This window comes from Aulonocara sp. 'chitande type north' Nkhata Bay, linkage group LG14, assembly GCF_057382095.1.
Source record: "Aulonocara sp. 'chitande type north' Nkhata Bay isolate Kocher_YH1m ecotype deep benthic linkage group LG14, A_spYH_male_GT1.1, whole genome shotgun sequence".
Classification (NCBI taxonomy): domain Eukaryota; kingdom Metazoa; phylum Chordata; class Actinopteri; order Cichliformes; family Cichlidae; genus Aulonocara; species Aulonocara sp. 'chitande type north' Nkhata Bay.
Genome location: NC_141357.1, coordinates 2,593,984 through 2,609,888, shown reverse-complemented (window position 1 = coordinate 2,609,888; position 15,905 = coordinate 2,593,984). Strand labels below are relative to the sequence as shown.

The 15,905-nt window shown below is 42.5% G+C and overlaps 1 protein-coding gene across 1 annotated transcript; it reads right to left on the bottom strand.

Annotated features, from left to right (window-relative positions):
* Positions 1-7,186: 7,186 nt before the first annotated feature.
* On the bottom strand, positions 7,187-15,697 carry LOC147313874 (protein phosphatase 1D-like). Its single transcript, XM_086260591.1, has 6 exons — positions 15,046-15,697; positions 13,917-14,145; positions 10,863-10,987; positions 10,432-10,613; positions 10,055-10,279; positions 7,187-9,967 (listed from the first exon to the last, which is right to left on the bottom strand). Exons 1-6 carry the CDS (start codon positions 15,569-15,571, stop codon positions 9,581-9,583), a joined length of 1,674 nt encoding a protein of 557 aa, XP_086116717.1. The 5' UTR covers positions 15,572-15,697; the 3' UTR covers positions 7,187-9,580.
* Between the last annotated feature and the right edge of the window lie 208 nt (positions 15,698-15,905).

Here is a 15,905-nt window from a genome sequence, read left to right as displayed (position 1 = left end):
TTTTATTATGAATAGTTAGCGCTGACCAGTGACTGCAACTTATGTGGCTACAAAACGCCGGAAATTACGTCAGTAAACATTAGCGCCGTTGACTGGAGAGTCACGTTGTTATTCCCGGAAGTTTAGCGGGCAATTGGAAAAAGTGAAAGGAGGCCGACGGTGCTGCATTTCAGTAGTGATCAATAAATGCATTGATCTGCAATAACTTGTATACCAGAGTGGAGTACATGTAGTTAAATCTATGTATATCTAACTATTATATAATATTCAATAATCAGTGATAGCTTCTTGACATATTTAAGCTTTCATTACCACATTTCTTTTACCATACTTATTTTATTTATTATTTTTTTAAACATTGCATGCTAACCAGCAGCAGTCACAACTTAATATTTATTGTTGTCATTTTGATTGAATAGAATACGCAGAGACTGTTACTGCCTACATCAACAAGTGTATTGAGGATGTAACAGTCACGAAAACCATAACTGTCCGGGCCAATCAAAAACCATGGATGACAGGAGAGGTCTACAGGCTGCTGAAAGCTCGGAATGTTGCCTTCAGAGTTGGAGACGAGGCAAGCCTGAGGACAGCTAGGGCCAACCTTTCCCGTGGCATCAGAGAGGCTAAGAGACAGTACTCCAGGAAAATATCTCATCACTTCAAAGACAGCAGAGACTCACGGAGCCTGTGGCGGGGCATTCAGACCATCACAGATTACAAGCCCCCACCACAGACCTGTGATAGCACTATCCCCCTGCTGAACGAGCTGAACACTTTCTTTGCTCGCTTTGAAGTCCAAAACAGCACCACTGCACAGAAGACCCCACCCCCTCCTGGTGACCAGGTGATGACTCTGTCACCGGACAGCGTGAGGAGATCCCTCAGCAGGATCAATGCACGTAAAGCTCCGGGTCCTGACAACATTCCTGGTCGTGTACTGAGAGACTGTGCAGTGGAACTCACTGATGTCTTCACAGACATCTTCAACATATCACTCATCCAGGCTGTCGTCCCCACATGTTTTAAAGCCACCACAATCATTCCGGTTCCAAAAAAGTCATCTCCCTCCTGCTTTAATGACTACCGTCCTGTTGCACTTACTCCCATCCTGATGAAGTGCTTCGAACGACTAGTCATGCAACACATCAAGACTGTCCTGCCCCCCTCCCTGGATCCCTTCCAGTTTGCCTATCGGCCCAACCGCTCAACCGATGATGCCATCTCCACTGCACTCCACTCGGCACTCACACACCTGGACAAAAATGACTCATATGTTCGAATGCTGTTCATAGATTTCAGTTCAGCATTCAACACTATAATCCCCCAACAGCTCATTCAAAAACTGGTCCAGCTGGGGCTCAACACCTCACTGTGCAACTGGCTGTTGGATTTCCTCACCGGAAGACCTCAAGCAGTACGGGTTGGCAGTAATACATCCAGCACCATCATTTTAAACACGGGGGCCCCGCAGGGATGTGTGCTGAGCCCCCTCCTCTTCACTCTGCTGACCCATGACTGCACTCCATCATACAGCTCCAACCTCTTCATCAAGTTTGCGGACGACACAACGGTGGTGGGTCTCATTAGCAACAGGGATGAGACCGACTACAGAAGTGAGGTGAGACGCCTGGCCACGTGGTGTGCTGACAACAATCTCTCTCTGAATGTGGAGAAGACGAAGGAGATTGTTGTGGACTTCAGAAGAATGCACACCCAACATGCTCCTCTGACCATTGACGGAGCGTCTGTGGAGAGAGTGAGCAGCACCAAGTTCTTGGGTGTGCACATCACAGAGGATCTCTCCTGGACGTACAACACCACAGCACTGGCCAAGAAATCACAGCAGCGTCTCTTCTTTCTCCGCAAACTAAGAAGAGCAGGAGCACCAGCCCCCATCATGTACACTTTCTACAGAGGCACCATCGAGAGCATCCTGTCGAGCTGCATCACTGTGTGGTTTGGAGCCTGCAATGCGTCCTGTCATAGAACCCTCCAACGCATAGTGAGAGCTGCAGAGAGGATCATTGGTGTCTCTCTCCCCTCCCTCCAGGACATTTACAGCACCCGTCTCACTAAAAAAGCCCTTTGCATAGCGGCTGATCCCACGCACCCAATGCAAAGCTTCTTCAAGCTGCTGCCGTCGGGGAGGAGACTGCGGAGTCTCCAGGCCAGGACCAGCAGGCTGAAGGACAGCTTCATCCATCAGGCTGTCAGGAAGCTTAACTCCCTCCCGATTCTGCCCCCTCTCCCCTCTCTCCTCCACGGTCTCACTGAACTCTGTCACACACACACAAACACACACACTCTCTGACTCACTCACTGGCCTGCACCAGTTACCAGTCACTTTGTGGAGCATTGGACTGCCATTACCTCATAAGACTTTGTTGTTACACTTTCTCTTACCGTACATTACTAAATCTCCATTTGCACTATTTGCCTATTTGCACTACTCTGCCTGGTTTACACTCAATGTCACTTACCCATTATATTGTATATTGTATAGCTTTCTTGTTATATGTAAAATTGTATTTATTTAAATTTTTACTTTTTAATTATTTTACTTGCATTTTTTAAATCACTTTTATATTTAAATATATTTAAATGTTCATTTGCTATTTATCTAGGGATTGAAGAGTAACGCAATTTCTATTCTCCGTATGTCCTGTACATGTGGAAGAATCGACAAATAAAGTTGACTTTGACTTTGACTTTGACTTTGATAAAGTTGGCTAATATTTCACTCGATAATGTTTCCATGTTTTTAAGAGTTTTTTTTCTTACAAAGTAGCATCAGGGCCCCATTAATAAATATAGGTATAAATTAGGGGTGCAACGATATTCGTATCGATATTGAACCGTTCGATACAGTGCTTTCGGTTCGGTACGCATATGTATCAAACAATACAACATTTGTAATTTATTTTATCAACTTTCCTTCTGACGATGCTGTCTGTGTTGAGCGCTCAGTGAATCTGCGTTCAACTACTCCGCCTAGGCTGCACTGTCGAGCGCAGATCCACTGAGCGTTCAACACAGACAGCATCGTCAGAAGGAAGAGCGCAGGGCAAGCTAGCTAGACAGAAGTTAAGCTCTCCTTGCAACATCGCAAATTGAACCTCCCCCACCCTCATTCAGATCTGGCATTTGGAATTATTTTGGTTTTCATGTGACGTATGACCCTGAAGGTAAGCGCGTCATGGACTAAAGTAAAACAGTATGTTGGATGTGCCACGCAATGCTCAATTACATGGGTGGGAACTAGTGTGTTAGCACAGTTAGCTCGTTAACGTGTTGGCCGTCTAGCCCCACGCAGGGGTAGCTCATTAACGGAGATTTGCCGTGTTGTGGCGTTAACGTCATTTCAACGAGATTAACGCTGACAGCACTAGTGGGAACACAACGAATATGACTGCACATTTACTCCGACATCATCCTAGTGCAAAGACAAGTGGAAGCAGACAAAAACAACAAGCATGCATGCTACAAACTTTACCCGAGTCATTTAGACAGCCGTTAGCACAGGATTCTCCTTATGGGGACCTGATATGTTTAATATTGTGGCGAGCTCAGACAAGGAGGAGACGGAGGTATCGTTTGGTCTTGCTTCCCGTGAGCTAGCCAGGGAGCACAGCCGTTTATTGACATCTGCAGAAGAACACTGCCGCTAGCTAACTGCTCAGCGCAGTAACGCACAGCAACAACAACACACAGGGCGCCCTCTGACCCTGGAAGGACACACCGTTGCAGCGAGAGGGCGTCACCCGTCACTATGGCAACATAAACAAAACATAACTGTACAAACAGAACCCCGAACAGCCCTAACCCGCTACAATATGCTGCTGAGAATATAGCCCAGAAGAAGCGTATAGTATAGCTTTTATTTTGGAAAGAGACATTTCTCTGTAATAAACTCTCTTTTCCAAAGATGAGTGATTCCTCAATCAGATACAGGGCTTGCAAAATCGCTAGCCCGACGTCCCGGGGCTAGCGATTTTTCCAGTCGGGCTACCAAAATCTATCTGCGTTTGAATTTGCGCTTGTTTTTTGCTTTCACTTTGCAATCGCGTGAACTGTGTATAGAGAGCGACAGCACTGATCTGTGAGTGATGATAATTTGTGCACCAATTCCTCTGACATCGTCTTATCAATCGTTAGCTTACTATGCAAACATGACAAGTGAAATCTCCCGCAGCTTAAACATGTGAGAGGTTGATCACGCAGAGAATCGCTGACCGTTATGTGAGTGCGTGTGTAAAAGCAGCAGGATATATATTTTAGTTCTGCTGAGCCAAATAAGACAGGTCAGGGTGAAGAAGTGACAGCCAAAGAAAAGCTTACCACAAAACGGAGAAGTTATGACAAATCAGACTATAAGGCAAAAAGAAAGTGCAGCTTTATGGTTTCATGGACAAAAGAATTTCTGTGGCTGCAATATGATGAGCTAAATAACCAGGGGTGCACATAAGTGGTCCGCAGGTGCGCATTCGCTGTCAAAAAACCCCCAAAAAACCGCGCACAAGATATGAAGTTGCAACGCGTGTTTGCATACATAAGATTTTCTGGAGGAGGACAGACATTTGTTTAAAACTCTTAAAGATGTCGAAGAAGCTCCTTTAAGCAATTACTTTGGTGTTCCTCTACCTCCAAAGAAATGTCAGAAGGAGTCCGAACCACAAAAGAAGCACGTATTCTCGGAAAAGTGGTTGCAGGAGGTGAGCTGGCTTCAAACAAATGATGAACGCACAGAGATGTGGTGCAGAATGTGCCGTGAAAATCCCACTCTAGCGGACAACAACAGTGCTTTTTATATGGATGCAAACGCGCGTTGCAACTTCTTATCTGGTGCGCGTCTTTTATTTTGACAGCGAATGCGCACATGCGGACCACTTATGTGCACCCGTGTAAATAACGTAATGTTCTGCCAGGTGTGTTGTTGGTTTTCTCTCGATTTCTGAGTCGACAAGCGCCTTTGTTACTGGGACCAGTCATTTTAAGAAAGGCCCCCATTAGAACCCATGAGAAATGCAAGAAATGCATTATTGCTCAGTCTGCAATATCTTTCCCAGAACAAACACCAATTGCAAATAACATACTAAAAATAAACCTGAAAAATCTGTTTAGAACAGCTACTATGTTGCAAAGAGTGAACTACCACTGGCAAAATTTAGCAGTCTTTGCAAACTTCAAACAGCAAATGGCCTCGATCTTGGTTCCACTTGTCTCTTACCCGTGACTTCAGCGGAAATGTCAGATTCAGGATCTGACACAGACTGATTCATGTCCTACACAGTTCTTACAAGTTCATAGAAATTTCTGTTCAATTAGAACCAAATATTTGAGTTGATGATTGTAATTTTTATACAATGTTGTAATTTGTGTTTCAACAATTTTTTGATTAATGTTTTGTTTCCTTTACAATATTATACATTAATGTATAATATTGTAAAGGAAACAAAACATCAATCAAAAAATTGCTCTATTTTTTATTCGGGCTACTTACATTTATTTTGGGCTACCAAAAACTGAAGAGTCCCTGCCCGAAGGGCTACCAGGGATTTTGAAATTTTGAGAGCCCTGAGATATATTTATTTTTTTAATTACTTTTGTTTCAGCAACATTAAATTTAAAAACTGTACTTTTGAGTTAAAATATATATTTATAATTTTAATAAATGACAAATTAAAAAGGCATGAACATTTTTTTTGTATCGAAAAAATATCGAACCGTGACACCAAAGTATCGAACCGAACCGTGAATTTTGTGTATCGTTGCACCCCTAGTATAAATGATCAAATTTCAATACTAAGGTTGAAATACTATTTTGAGATATAAGCTGAAAAATATTTTCAGAGTAAAGTCCAAATAAGAGTTTCAGAATAAAATTCAAATGTGGAAATTAAAGCCTTCTACAAAATGCCTTGTGTAGATGAGATGGTGAAATTGTACTTCATAATCGGTTTTAGTCAAAGGAAATGATTTCTCTTTTAGCGCATCAACACAGTGTGGTGATAAATATAATGACATTGAAGAGGTGGTGCAGAAAGTTGGAACTGTTCAGAAGGAAAAACCACAAAACCCTGGAAGAGTTGGAGAGATTTGTACAAAATGAAATGGCTGACAATGGGCAGATGCAAGGACACTGATGGTAACACCCTTGTACAAAAAAGAGGATGTGTGTTGAACCACAAACTCATCTACACAAGGCATTTTATAGAAGGTATAGGAGCCGTGAAGGTTGTTTGCCTTGAAGCAACAACTCAAAATAGTATTTCGAGTTTAACCTTTTTTCTGAATGTGATGATATGGTTTTGATGTGTGTTTGGGAGTTTTATCTTGTTGGAACACCTAATTGTATCCAAGTTTCAACTGTCTTATTTGAGGGGAAGTTAAAGTATTTTTCTTCATTATTCTGTCCATGGTGTGCAATGTACCACTGGCAGCAAGATAGCCCCAGAGCATGACACCACCACTACTATGCTTGACAGTTGGTACAGTTGCTGTACAGTTGTTAAAACCTAGCATATCTCTTATCGTGCAAATGTCCGCTTCCCACATGCACGATTGATTTTGGAACAAGACAACATCTCGTGATCAGCAATGTCCTAGTCCATAGCCATGTAAAACTCGCTTCACTGTGGATAGCAATGCTGGTTTTCCAGTAGTTTCCAGTTCTTGACATGTTTGAGCGTTCGTGGTTCCTGGGTTGCTTCTGCACATCCTAACCAGTTTCCTGTCATCTGAGCGTGACAGACTGGGTCTACTTGTCAACATTGACAAACTGGTGACACATCCAGTTTTACTGAGGTACAACTGAACTAATGATGTTGGGCTCTGAAATAAACACTTCTCTGTCTTCTCTTTTACCTTTACTTTGTTGGTCAAAGTGCTGTCAAACAAATCCTTTTTATGATGGGAAAAAGAAACTACCAGTTATAGTCAGTCATGATCACTAAGAAGTTAGCAGGCTTTGGCCTTGTCACGTTGAAAACATTTTACAACCCGCAGCACTATTTATCAAACGACAAACTGAGTCTATGTATATATTCTAGTCAACAGATGAGGACAGAGTTCTTAGCCTGACTATGAACATATTAAATCTTTGTTATTTCCCTTGTTGTCCGTTAAACAGAGCAAAGAATTTTTACCACAGCTTTTCCAAACATTTTAGTTTTATTTTGGATGCTTACATTATTTAACTTTGCACACAGAAACAAAATAATTTCACAAAAACAAAAAAAACCAAGGTCAAACTTATTAGCCCCCCTTATGCTAACGAGCGGTTGTGTATCTTTTTTTGCAGGACAACAGTCTGCAGTGTTTTGCTATTTTTTTCAACAAGTCTCACACAAGCCTCCTGAACAATCCCACCCATTCTTCTTTGGTCAGTGTGTCACACTCCTCCAGATTTCATGGTCACCCACAGACTTTGGACTGTCTCTAGCTTGCTTCTGGTGCAGTCAAAAACAAGGAAAACGACAATAACATACTGAAGAACATCCTGAACATGTTCTGGGGATACTCTCTACCACTTCATCTAACTCACTCCAGAACTTTAAGGAGCTTGAATAGAAAAGCGACTGGACTCCTTTGAGTTTCCTGAAGACGCCTTGAAGACTCGAGAAAGTCTTTTCTATTCAATCTCCTTAGATTACCATGACTGAGAACCTACACAGCCTTACTCCAGAATTCCTCTTTCTCTTCTGACGTTCAACCAGTGGGACATATGCAATGGCAAATGTTTTTTTGTTTGTTTGCAAAACCGTTCAGATTGCATAATGATTTTTTTAATTACTAAATATTTTCAAAGCATTGTAATTAAGTTACTTCAGAGAATTTATTTTATTTAAATAGGTTCATTTCCAGATAAGTGTTTTTCACATTTACATTGTACACATGCACTTGGTGTTAGCACAGCTATCCGAATCAGGGAGGTGAGTACTTCGATTAATAAGCAAACAAAAAGAGGAACAGAATTCTCAAATATATATAAAAAAATCATAATTGAGGAATTCCAAGCCAAGCAACAGACTGCATTTACAGAGTATGTCAAACATGAATTATCACTGTATAATTTAAATAACCCACAATGCTACAAATTCCTGTTAGAAATTGCACTTAGCTCAGTGGAAACACATCACGTAACAAAGACTGAGAAGTTTTTCTTTCCTGTGTAATGGTCGTTACTCTCTCGCAGGAAAAATCTGAATCATACAGGGCTCTGTCATGTTTTCCTAACTATACTAAGCTCAGTGAGTGATCTATTCTAAAACGATTTTATTATTTGACATCCTCAATTTCAGACTAGCTGCATTGTTTGTTAAAAGCAACTCACTCCTAGAGACAATGAACGTCACCATAATAGTGCAAAACAGTTCTCTTAAAGTCCATCCATGCAGAGTGTATTTAATCACAGATGAGCCTTGTGCATACATTGGTAACTATACAACTTGCGCTGCAGCATGGTGGGACAACAGCTCGTAGGAAGGCGAGTATTAAAGAAACAGGTGGTGCAGGTGGTGATGTTGTGTTGCAAATGAGATAAAACGAAGTGGCAGGATGAACTGGGGGAGCATGACAGTTTCTTCTCTGCAGGGGAAGGTTCGTGCACAGTGAAAGGCTGGCAGCATGAAATAGCTCAGTAAATGTTACTTGTAAACATTGTTTGCAGTGCCTCACAATTGAAGAAGATTTCCTTTAGGGCCACCAGGGTGTTCACACAGAGAGAAGTTCACTATTATAGACACATGTACAGAAGCAAAGGGCTGCCAAAAAGCTTTTTCTGAGAACTTATACCAGGTGTAGGAAGCAGGCTCAGGGAAGTGAAGACACCAAACAACAAACATTAAAAACATAATCGAGGGGATGCACCTATCCCTTAAGATGCACTGTGCAATTAACAACTATTAGAAACCTCACAGGGTGGGGGTGCATTATGGCAAATGAGAAAACATGATACTTGCAAACATTACATGTATTTATATAGCAACACACACAATGTAGTAGCTTACTGGTCTGTGATGGTAGCAGCACCTTCAGTTTATATTCAAGGTAAGTCTCCAGTGATTAAATAAACTGATAATAATACATAAATATGTTTAACACAGAGTGCGCACACAATTTTGTTGACAGAGTGATGAGTTGGAGAAGAAAGAAAAGGTGAAGCACATCTAAAAGGAATATTACTCTAAGATCATCATACAATAAAAGAAAGTAGAAAAATATATATATTTGTTCTAAATGAACAATTCAACTTACTTTTCAATACTTGCTATAAAATGCATAAGATTTTACACCAGCAACATTATTTAATGCTTACAATTGTTACTAGAAACTGAGGTGACATAAGACACATTTCATCAGCATTTCAGGAAGGAATTTAAAAACAAAGACACAAAATTCATCCAAAACAAACTTTTTATAAATGTCGACTGTTTGAGTGGTGAGCAGTGAGTCTTCCCTCCGTAGGACAGTTGCTTAGAGTCGTAACAATATGCAGGAGGAAGCTGCAAACTTATGGAACAGAAGCACCACTGCAAATGACGGTGACAGTGGGAGGGAGCAGGTGTGTGTGTGTGTTTTAGCACACACATACTGTGGTACTTTTATGCTGCTGGAGAATGGAGGAGACATTATTGGTGTCTTTCTGTTTCTTCTCTGCGTTGTGTTGCACCAGTGGCGGTCTTTCGGCAGTCCTGCGCCGGGCTTTCTTTGCCAGCAGGCCCGATGGGCTTGATGACACGTCAATAGTTCTTTTTCTGGTGGGTGTCCTGCTGCCAGCTGTCCTGTCCGTTGCACTGGACAGGGCGGGCAGCTCGGGGCTGCCGTTTGAACACAGCGGAGTCAGAGCAAAGGGGTCAGATAGATCCATGTGATAAAAGCTGTTGCTTCCCGATAGCCCATCTCGTCGCTCCAACGCAGAGAAGAGCTCACATGTGGCCGCGGGAGAGTCCTCCTCTGGAAGTCGCTGTAGAAGAAGACAATGGAATAACAGTCAAGTCCAGCACTTATATGTGCATACCACACCTTAAACCAGGGATCTATTGTTCCTCACCTGAACAAGAGGAGTGTCTGCGCGAGATATGGAGGTGGGGGGACACTGAGACACCTTGGCTAGGTCTAGCAGCACTTCCTCATGGTGCAGGGTGTCCTGGCAGGTCCCAGGCTCTTGCAGGGCAATTACTATGGCGCTTGTATTGTCTGCACGCAACATCCGCTGGCGCCACCGCAGCAAAGCATGACTGACCAGCTGCCTGGCACTCGAGACCCCACATGGTGCCTGCAGCAGTAAATGCTGTTAGTACACCGACTAACACGGCTGATATGAGGTGGACATTACTTTTTACTTATGGGCTATAAGAGACATCAACCCACACATGCAGGAACAGGGCAACCATCTATACTGATAGCAGCTAAAGCATAACCACTCACCATTTCCTCGTCATTAGTCTGACACATGGAGATGGCCTCTTGAGGAGGAACCATATTCCACAGACCATCGCTGCCCAGGATGATGTAGCGATGTTTTTTAGGGTCAAGAACCACCACACTAGTGTCAGGCTCTGGAGAAACTACAAACTCTCCACTGTAGAAGTCGTAACTCCATAGATCGCCTGTGGCAGAAAAGGAAAACTTTAATGAAGGAACTACGAGCTACACATGCTGTGTGACTCTGAGTCTAACCATCACTACCCTTTTTCTTGAACTTAGAAGTAGCCTATTTGAACAGAAGCTCTACAGAGCGCAGACTTTGTGCCCAATTGCTAGTGAAAATAAAATCATGGTTCTGGTACTCTGTTTTGTATTATTCTAGTCATCCTCACAGCTTCTTCACTGGGATTACAGTAAGTTAATGCTCCTACCTAAAGCTCGAGCTACTGCCAAGAATGGTATCTGGTCGATCACAGTACTACGACGGACTGGACCATTGTGGCTGAGTCTTGGCCTCTTCCACACCACCCGATTCACCCCAGACTTCTTGATCACGCTGTTCATACAGAGAGGAGAGAGAAGCTGCCATTTAGAAGAGTCAGACTACAGCAACAAGAATTACACACAGGTGCCAATCGATTCAATACACCCAACAAAAACATAGTCATACACATCACAAACACACAGCCTTTTAAAGACAGACGTACATTTTTGACCTGCACTAATAGTCCAGTAGTGTGTGGCTTCAAGGCTGGGTTTGAGTATAGCAAGTCCAGTCAGGTATAGTTAAAGGATATTAATCTGGTCAGGCAAGCAATGAGACAACCTCCAAAACAGGAACATTTAGAGCAGCATATTTATCTAGCAATGTCAGAAATAATACAATTCTCTCTTGATCAAACAAAAAAAGGTTGTTACATTCTATCAGCACATTAAAGTTTTACTGAAGAATTATTAAAAATTGGCATAAACTGTAGCAACATTTCTTTTAAATTAACAAGCGATGGACTTGGGGGTGGATCCGTAAATTGTTTTGTCTGTTTGTTCAGAGTTTATCTTCAGTTTCTGTCCCTGTTACATTAAAGTTTAATAATCACATTTAAAAATCAAGATTTCAGATTCTAACTGAAAAATCTATTTAGGTAAATGACAATGAAAGACAGTATTAAAGATGATATTTAAAACAAACTTTTATTCAACCTATGATGAAGACAGACTGGAGCAAGACTGAAAGGATTTTTTTCTTCCGTCCTGTTTTTTTTAAGATGAATGTCGTGGTAATCAGTGACACGTGTTCATATTTCTTTGTGCACGGTAATAAAATCGGGACACTGCTTCTTATTTACCCGTTCCCATGGTAATTCGTTGTGTCGGGGCTCTGTTGATGATGGCTTTCTTTCCCTGTTCACGTATGCAATTAACTCAGAGTAAAGATACTCAGAGTGGAATGTTTTCAGAGCTAATCAACTCAGTTTTACTTTTTAACTTAGAGACTGTTGTTGTTCATGAAAACATGTTAGGGCCCTAATCAGAAAGCTTAAATATGAAGAAAAGCAGAAACAGTGACAAACACAGTAAATGGGAAATGGACTGGTACTTTTATAGTATTTTTTTTATATACTAAATGAGCACTCAAAGTGCTTTTTACTAGCCTCACATGCATCCGTTCATATATAAGCACTTTTTTCTATGCTAAGAACCGTTTATAACATTTGTGCACACACTCACACTCTGATGGCTGCATCAGGAGCAAATCAGGGTTCAGTATCTTCCCCAAAGATACTTCAACATGCAGACTGGAGTAGCTGCAGGAAGACTGATTCTGAAACCTTCTGACTGGTAGATAACCTGCTCTGGCAACCACAGCTGGCCTCAAAAGCAGCTGTGGCTCAAAACAATGCTGTTTGATTAAAAGTTCAAATGAAAGCCGTCTGTGTGCAGATGAACTTCTTTGTTTAGTTTACAACGATCTTTAAATTGGGCAGATTTCTGATAAACTCTGCTGCAGGTGGACAGCCCTTTTCAATCTGCAGCATGCAGGGTCGGGTCTAAAGGGGGGGCATGGGGTGTACTATAGAGATTGGCAGACCACGTGGCTTTCGCGCATTGCATGCTGGGAACTCGTGGCAAAACAATCCAAGTACCGCATCAAATGCAAGCATTTGCAGCACTGCAAAACGTTCATTCTCCGGTTCCAATACCTTCTTGGTTTTTCTTTGCCCCCCAAAAAAGGAATGTACAAAACGAAGGAGAACAATGCCGGACCGTACAAAGACAGACTTGATGAAAAGTCAAAGAAAAGATACGAGGAAAAAATCAAAGGAGTGAAAGGGTCAGACCCTTACGAGCACACAGAGTGGACAAAAGACGTTAGCGTGCTGCCCAACTTTCACCACGCTCATATTTATAATTATACGCTTCTTGGAGTGAGCGCATACACTCATGAAGTTTAGTAACTTCAGGTCACTGCAACGAGCCCAGGTACAGTTTACCAACGGATGGGTGCAGGACCTTGAAATGCACCGTGTAGAACGAAAGACCATCGTACGAACAAAGGTAAGTTTACCAGTCTCACAAATCGTCGAGACTGGTAAGTGACAATAATATTGTATGCTGTAATCGTACTGGGCTATTAGTGATACAAAAAAACTGTTTTACCCTGTGGAAAAGTATATGTTTTTGTCAATGTACCATGGTAATAACAGAAGCGAAACGCAATATTGTGTCAGGACAATTCACTGTTTATGCACAATAAACAAAGGAGCATAGCGCGACAATTTCTGTTCAGCGCCAGACTTGCTTGTAACCTATATCACCAATTATGTTATGAAAAATGACGTATTAACTGCTACAAAACACTGACCTTTGTGGAAATGTTTGGAGCAGACTAACATGTGAGCTGGAGGGTTCTGGGACGTTGTATTTGCTCTTTGAATGGCTGCAATCCAGGCCATCCGTCACCTCTTTGTTACTTCGGAAACATGGCTTGAACAATTTCTCTTCAACGACGTAATCCGATAACAACCGATCTCTTTACCCGTCGGCTTCCCGTGGCTGTCATGTGACCGGCTATTGCAGTTAATAATACAACAGCTTCTTGACATTTTTTGTGTTTCTTTTTATCGCTGTGTGACTGATTTCAATTGAAAGCCTGCGTGCGCTATAGTACCTCTTGCCACGAGTTCCCAGAATCCTTTGCGGTTTTACCCCTGAATGACGTCACATTTTCAATCTCTATACTGTATTTCTCTTAAAGCTCAATTAATAGTTATTTGCAGGTTTAGACTTTTAATAACATTTACAAATAACTTATGTTACACTATTATAGATAAAATAAAACAGCAATATATAGAGTAATGAAAATTTGTATTTACCCCATAGGACAGTAGGACAGATAGGACAGTAAACATTTACAAGGGATCTATAAAACTATGGGGTCAGTTGGGGGGTGGGGGTGACAAAATGTTGGGCTGGGCCCTGCTTACCTTCCTCCTAGACCTTCAATACGCTCCCTCTCTTTGGGAAGTTCTGGTTTATGGTCCTGCGTGACTTCCACAGCTCTGATGAATGGGACTGAAGGGTCCTCCTGGACACCTAGAACCACCGCAGAGTCCCCAACATGGGCCACATACATGCGGTTTCCTCTGAGCACCACTACACTGGCTGTGGTACCTGATGTACTAGGAAGGCCTGTAAGTGTCTTTGGCCATTCAGCTGAAAATACAGAAGGCAGAAAATGAACACAAGCTTATTGTTTATAAAACATTACTGCACAGTGTTGTGAGGTACACCGAACAGACAGGTAGAACATACTGGCTTCTTACATATCAATGTGCACTGATCTGTTTTTGTTTACCACGCTAAAAGAGATGTATGTGACCTCAAGGTCGGTTTTTATTCGTCCAGGAGGTAGTTTTATAAGCAAAGTCACACATGCGCTGCACAAGCACTTTGTGTGTGTACATATAATCTGTGACCAGCTGGAAACAGCTGACAAGTCCGAACATATCCAACCAGACACCTGAACACACTGCCGTGGTCCAAGGCATACACAGACTAAATAGAATCGATGAGGCGTTAAAAAGGGTAATAACTACGTCTCTGTAACGACACACTAGATTGAGGCCAGTGAGACCATAACACTTTGTGGGTTTCCATTATACATTAGATTGTGAACATACTTCTGAACTGTTCGGTGTCTGCTGTGACGGGCTTTGTTTGGCGAATACCGGGCGGCTACAGCTAACTTCGTTAGCTCCGCTAATTCCAATGCTAATTCCAACATTTACTTATAACTTGATCTTAATTGAACAAACAAACAAACAGAGCCTGGGCACAATGGCGAGGAATTTGCTGGGGTATCTGGCAATTACCTAGCTCTCTGGTCGAGATCTTTCTTTTTAAGGCTCTACTGAGCCCGTGGAACATTCTAGTAAATCCGGCTTTCATAGAGCTAGCAATGAGCTACGGTCGGTCAACACTCAGCTGGGTGTAGGCCAGATAATATAGTCTGATTTTGAGGTTTGGCGTTAAGTTCACGTTACTTAAACACAGAGAAGCACAAAGTAGTAACAGCTTTTACGTGTCACAACTTAATAGTTTTAGTAAACTTACGCAGTTTCTTCCACATAGCATGGTGGCATGCTACAAACCCTTTGCGTATGGCAGAGCAGACCTCCCGGTCACAGTCTGACCAGAATCCCCGCTGTTTCTTCATGAACTCCCAAAGATAGTCTCGCGCAAACTGCGCAGCCTCGCGACCCCCGTGACCATCAAAAACGGCGAAGAATGCTACGGAACGGCGGGAACAAGTCGGGGTGTTCGGCTGAACTTGCGGCGTGCTTAGATCTCCTGGTGACGGCGTTTCTACCGATATACCCTCGTCTTCTGTTTGTACGAGTTCACTGGATGCGTTTAAAACCTGCGGGGACTCCACGGTTTTATCGGCCCGGTCGGGATAAGTGTCCCCAGCCAGAGAATTGAACGTGTAGTCTCTCCGAATGTTCTCCTCTGGGTCACCCGTCGTCGGCTCATTTTCTCCCGGCTCAGGCTCTACTATGACCTCGGTCACATCTTCCATGTATTTCCTGCCTCCTTGATCGGTAAAAACACTCACTCGCATCAGTAATGCGTTTTCCATGGCTCCAAAGTTGAGGCCCGCTCCAATTTTATTTAATATTGTTAGTATATAGAATAGAAAGACAGTACAAATTATCGCAGAGCCGCGTCCTGCCTTTGTTTATGTGGAGTGTAGTAGGCATGCTCGAGCGTGTTGACGTCAGAATTTCCCTTCTTCTTGTACGTAGACGTGGCAAAGCAAGTGCAGCTGTCACCGGAGTGCTGTTGCCCTCTAGAGGTCTTGCTCCGAGCCAAACCGCGACTTAAGAGCAAAAATATTGACTTTAATGGGGTGGTCACGTCAATATAAGGTGGTCATCAAAAAGAAACCGCGTTTCCAATCTGCAAGCGTATGA

Coding starts and splice junctions, on each gene's coding strand:
- LOC147313874 (XM_086260591.1), bottom strand. CDS start 15,571: ATGGAAAACGCATTACTGATGCGAGTGAGTGTTTTTACCGATCAAGGA. Junction 14,146..15,045: donor TGCTATGTGGAAGAAACTGC/GTAAGTTTACTA, acceptor CTGTATTTTCAG/CTGAATGGCCAAAGACACTT. Junction 9,968..10,054: donor CAGACACTCCTCTTGTTCAG/GTGAGGAACAAT, acceptor CTTCTTCTACAG/CGACTTCCAGAGGAGGACTC.